Source organism: Anabrus simplex, chromosome 1, assembly GCF_040414725.1.
Source record: "Anabrus simplex isolate iqAnaSimp1 chromosome 1, ASM4041472v1, whole genome shotgun sequence".
NCBI classification, from domain to species: Eukaryota; Metazoa; Arthropoda; class Insecta; order Orthoptera; family Tettigoniidae; genus Anabrus; species Anabrus simplex.
This window is the reverse complement of record NC_090265.1, coordinates 565,217,265-565,223,264: the sequence shown is the minus strand read 5'-3', so window position 1 is coordinate 565,223,264 and position 6,000 is coordinate 565,217,265. Positions and strand designations below refer to the sequence as shown.

Genomic DNA, 6,000 nt, shown 5'->3' with positions numbered 1-6,000 from the left:
CTTACGGCGACGATAGGATAGGAATGGAAGGAAATGGCCGTGGCCTTAATTAAGGTACAGCCCCAGCATTTGCCTGGTGTGAAAATGGGAAACCACGGAAAACCATCTTCAGGGCTGCCGACAGTGGGGTTCGAACCGATTACTGGATACTGGCCCCACTTAAGCGACTGCAGCTATCGAGCTCGGTCCAACTATCTCTTACTTTACTCAGTGCCGAGCTTACATGTACCGTAATCGTCTTCATTTATAAAACTGCAAGCATTATTCAACATCTCCGATTATTTTACGTAACTCATTCATGATTATTTTATCAACTATACGCTAGGTATGTAAGCATAAGAATAACAGCTTTGAGGTTTTTTTTTATTTAATAAGATATTTGGCTATGTACATAAAATGAAAAATGAACATGGAAGAATGTATATTCTGAAGTTTGCTCATGAGAACCATGAGTCTATCAGTGTCTACCAGGCGTAGTGAGCTCCCAGACCGGCGTAGGACACGTGAGCGACGGCAGGGGCAGCAGAGTAGGCGGTGCCGAGGAGACCATGAGCAGCGATGGCGGGGGCGGCGTAGGCACGGGCAGCCAGAGCGGGGGCGGCTCCGTAGGCGAGGGCAGGAGCACCATAACCGTAAGCGCGGGCGCCGTAAGCCAGGGCGGGGGCAGCAGCAATGCCATGGGCGGCGTATCCGTAGGCGGGAGCGGCGACAGCACCGTAGGCGAGAGCGTCGTTGCTCACACGGACATCAGACTTGCTGACACTGGAGTAAGGAGTGTTGATGGTCTTGGAGTAGGTGGAGACCTGTCCCAGGTTACCGGGAGTCCTCAGGATATTGGACTGCTGGGAAGTGATGGCGGGAGTGGCATAACCTCCATAGCCATATCCGTGGGCGGCATATCCTCCATAGGCGGGGGCGGCGGCATATCCTCCGTAGGCGAGGGCTGGGGCGGCGGCGTAACCTCCCAGATAGCCGGCGTTAGCCACGGCGAGCAGAGCAGCGAGAACAACGAGCTGGAAAACGTTCAGTTATTGTTTCATTACATGTTACACAAATGACATATTTACTAAAACCAATACAGTAATTGAAAATAATATGTTCTACCGTAGAGAACGGCATTGACCGAAAGAATTGGAATTAGCCATAATTAAATAGTATATACGTGCACTGAATCTAAGTATTGTTATGTCTGTGAATTTCATCTTTCGGTTCTCCTCAGATATATTTTTTGCACAACTATTTGAACGCTCCGCGGTTGATATAAGTCTGTTACTTAGGTTACTAAGGGGTAAGTATAGCCTTAAACGAACAGTATTCACCATTCTCCTCGTATGTGGTGCAAAATATATGCGAACCTCATAAAGATATACAATTGTAGAAAAATACAATCGTACCAAGTGAATTAACCTGCTCATTAAAGAAGAAGGTACATAATAATACCAAAGTAATGAAAGACAGATTTTCCCACTAATATCTCGCTTATAGTGCAGACTTGTACATTACTTTAGATATTTTCTCTGTGTGTTCAGATTACTGACTGATGTAATTGTAATCGTTTGATGGATTATTGGGCGTATTTTACGTAATATAGGAGCTTCTTTGGAAGTGCCACTTTAGTGGCATCAAATAAAGCAACACGGTGTGTGTGTGTGTGTGTGTGTGTGTGTGTGTGTGTGTGTGTGTGTGTGTGTGTGTGTGTGTGTGTGTGTGTGTGTGATATGAAATACGGGTGAGATTCTTCTTCTTCTTCTAATGCCATCTCCTTAACGGAGATTGGCAATCATTATGGCTCTTACATTTCTGTCCTGAGCATTTGTAGATTAAGACCTATCTACTGTAACGTATTTGAGAGCCAAGAAATACTTCTCCTGCCTTTTCCTCTCCTTCAACCGATCTTCGCTTCCTCCTAAAGTCCAGGCAATTCATATATTTCATGCTTAACGATGTGACTAAGGTATTTATGGTATCTTTCTTATTTTAATGCTGTGAAACATCTCTCTCTCTCTCTCTCTCTCTCTTTCTGATCCTACATGGCATAGGATCTCTTCGCAGGAAACCAGTGCTTTCCAAGATATCGGCATACGTCAATTACTCACATCTCAAAAGCTTCGAGCATATGCTCCATGACTGCTTTGAGAGTCTATGATTCTACTCAATATAGGATAGACCAAATATAGTACTTGACAGATTTCATTCGTAGATATAAATGGAATAGATATTCAGAGAGTAATTACTTCATTCACATAAACCCGCTTCTTGATAACTCATTCCTAGTCCTAATTTCTACATACGGATTAGATCTTGGTCAGGTCAGCAGTTGAAGCACTGTACTTGAAAATGTTCACTCTTTAAAACATTTTATTATATCTAGTTCCTGTAATAAATATTTAGTTTCCACAACACAGCGATGATTTCAATTTCTAACACACTAAAACAAACTCCGTAGAGCTCCAACTCTGACGGTCCTTCTCCTACCAAAGTGACTGCAGCTCAGTCCGAAGGCCTGCAAACTTCGAGATGGCGCGTGGTCAGCCCGACGAATTCTCTCTTGACGTTTATTCTTGGCTTTCCAGTCCAGGACCGCCATCACATCGTCAGACAGCTACTCAAATTGTTCTCAAGTAGCCTAAGTGGACGTCGAACCAGCCATCAGATCGAGAGAAGAATCCCTAACCTGGCGGGGAATCGCACCCGGGACCTTCGGGTAAGAGGTCGCGACACTATCCCTAAACCGCGGAGCTGGTGAAATAACTTGTCATGTTAATGCAATTCTGTTGTTATCGTTATTATTTCATCTCATACTCAGCATACTCTAATAGATGTTAACGACATAAATAAATGAGCCCATCGCAGACAAATTCTTCGAAAATATCATACAACATGGAATATTGCTGAAGAATTAGAGACTATACAGGATTTGCTTTATTTTAAAGTTCTCTGATCACACTATAAGTAGAATTATTGAAACAAATGCGTGACTCATGCCAAAAATATTGAAACCTTGACGTGAATCGGAGGGTATGTATAATATGGAAGAGCCGCAGAACACAAAAATACCTATCCTTCGTTTTTTATAGTTCTACTCTGTCACATTTGAAAATGCATTTAATTCACTATTGTTTAATGTGACGTCCACCTCTTAAATGGAGACTCTGGTTCGATTCACTGCTAATCCACAAATAAATCCAGGTCTGAGGTTTAGAAAAGGGTTTATCCTTTAATCTAATATCAAGTTTTGAGAGCCAGTGATCAGGCTTATAAAAGGAAATCATGACACTGAACACGAGTGCTCCAGTATCTGCAGGCCATCTCGTTATTTGACAGTCGTCTTGAGAGGGTGGGATGAGCCTTGTGTTAAGTTTATGTTATTTAATTATATTTTAATAAGCAAAATTAATTTTTCGTCGCCAGCATCGTACAACAGACCAAGCGCAACGAAAAAAGACTATCCATCTCTAAGACCAGCATATCATTCAGTGATAAGAGGTAGTAAATCTTCTCTTGTCCTTCTATACGGTACTAAGTTTGTATAAATTCTGGCACTAATTTATCTTCCTCTGAATGTCCCGATAGTACGATGTAGTGTGAAATAGTAACGAGCAAATCTAATAGATCTATAAGAAATATTCAGTCGTTGCCTCTAACATCCATACAATCTCCAAAACAACTCTCCTGTCGTTTCCTCTGTGATAAAATATCAATTCTGACTTATTTGCTTCCCACGTAGATAAATAAATAGAACGTGGAATTCAATGAAGAAATCCAGATGAATAGCACCACACAAATTTATCACTTCTAGAGCGCTGCGTATAAAATCACTCCTTAGTTTTCTACAGTAGAAAAGATTGTAGCGACAGCTACTAACTCTTGCTCCGTACCTTGAAAGCCATTTTAGATAACAATGTTTATAGAAAACTGTACCAAACGCCATTTCTCGGCACATATTTATACTAGCAAAAAGTGAATGTTTAGAGGTGTGGTTACGAATCGGACCAATCAGGTGACTAGCAAATGATGGTCAAACGAAAGTTTCGTGGTGGAGAACTGGTTCCATTCTATATGGCTCTTGTTTCCTAAGAGGTGGTGGTGTTTTTGTAAGTGATAGAGACATCGCGTCCTGTCACTCCAATCTGATATTCGTATCTTGCCGACCTCTCTGGCACAGTTGTCTTCCTCTTCTCAAGATAGACAGTTTTATCCCGCCTGAGAACAATGATAATATTTGAAGGTATTTCAGTGATTCTAAACCGTGTCATTGGCTTCCATCACGTTAAAGAACTTCTGAATGACAATATTTATACACCGGAGTATCTCTTAAAATTAAAATTGAAGGGACGTTATAGAAATAACGGTATTATTATTATTATTGTTATTATTATTATTATTATTATTATTATTATTATTATTATTATTATTATTATTATTATTATTATATTCGTTTACGGCCATTAGAGACCACGTTAGATAACAATTACATGTTTCTGGAAGCCTTCCTCACAGCCCAGAACTTTAGCATCCTTTCTCGGGCAGCCTGTTTTCTTTCTTCCGTCCACCCACGGTTAAGTTTTGGTTCGTCATGGAATCCCTGAAATCTGTCGATCACTGACCTAAACTTTGTTCGGTTTGAGATGTCTTCTGAATTTAGTCACATCTGTTTGAGATCCTTTCTCACCTCCCCGAACCATTTGTCCGACACTTTAAGTCCGCTGTCTAGTATTGTGAAAATCCTTTTCGTTAGTCTCTTCTCATCCATTCTAAATAAATGCCCATAGAATTTAAGTCTCCGTTTTCTCATGGACTCACTTAGCCTTTCATTGTCTCGGTAAAGTTCTTCCCTTCCTTGCAGCCTATACTGTCCATCCACATTATTATTATTATTATTATTATTATTAATATTATTATTATTATTATTATCCGACTCGCTGGCTGAATGGTCGGTTCAGAGGGTCCCGGGTTCGATTCCCGGCCAGGTCGGGGATTTTAACCTTCATTGGTTCATTCCAATGGCTCGAGGTCTGGGTGTTTGTGCTGTCCCCAACATCCCTGCAACACACACACCACACTTAACACTATCCTCCACCACAATAACACGCAGTTACCTACACATGGCATATGCCGCCCAACCTCGTCGGAGGGTCTGCCTTACAAGAACTGCACCCGGCTATAAATAGCCACACGAAATTAATTTTTTTATTATTACCGAGCAAGTGGCTGAACGGTTTGTGCCACGTAGCTATCAGCTTGCATTCGAAAGATAGTGGGTTCGAACCACACTGCCGGCAGCCCTGAAGCTGGTTATCCGTGGTTTCACATTTTCACATCAGGCAAACTATGTGGCTGTGCCTTAATCAAGACCAGGTCACTTCCTTCACACTCCTAGCCCTGTCCCACCATCGCCATAAGACCGATCTATGTCGGTGCGACGTAAAGCAAATAACAAAATATATTTTATTTATTATTTTTATTTATTTATTTGGCCCGCCTGGTGGCCATGATCGTTAAGGCGTCAAACAGGTTCGAGTCCTGTTGATCAAAAAAAAATTACCATTAGAATGTTGGCCGCCACGGTAGGAGAGGTGGTGGTATACAATTTCCAATCGCTAGATTGCGTGCCAAAAGCCTGGATTAAATTCCAAGTCTCTCCGTTCATAAGAAGTGAGGGCAAATGATGCTGTTGATGGTGATTCTTTCATCGGATGGGGACGTAAAGCCTTGAGTAAACTCCCTGGTGCTATTCGACAGGAGTAGGCTATGTGGTGACAAAGGGGTTCACCCACTCCCTTCCTACTACTGTATCATATATCACGTCATTCACTTCATCTCATTAACTCCTCTAATGAAGTTGACTGCAGGAAGAGCATCCTGTCGTAAAAACTCGCTACGAAGGCTCGTCTTACTTCATACCCGACCCCGCACAGAAACGGGCCAAGGGTTCGACATTTATTTATTTATTTATTTATTTATTTATTTATTTATTTATTTATTTATTTATTTATTTAT

The 6,000-nt window shown here is 41.4% G+C and overlaps 1 protein-coding gene across 1 annotated transcript; it reads right to left on the bottom strand.

Annotated features, from left to right (window-relative positions):
• Positions 1–464: 464 nt before the first annotated feature.
• On the bottom strand, positions 465–1,019 carry LOC136878630 (cuticle protein 76-like; the record flags this gene model as incomplete). Its single annotated transcript, XM_067152098.2, has 1 exon — positions 465–1,019. A coding segment is annotated over one exon (555 nt), but the record flags the coding sequence as incomplete, so codon positions are not given.
• Between the last annotated feature and the right edge of the window lie 4,981 nt (positions 1,020–6,000).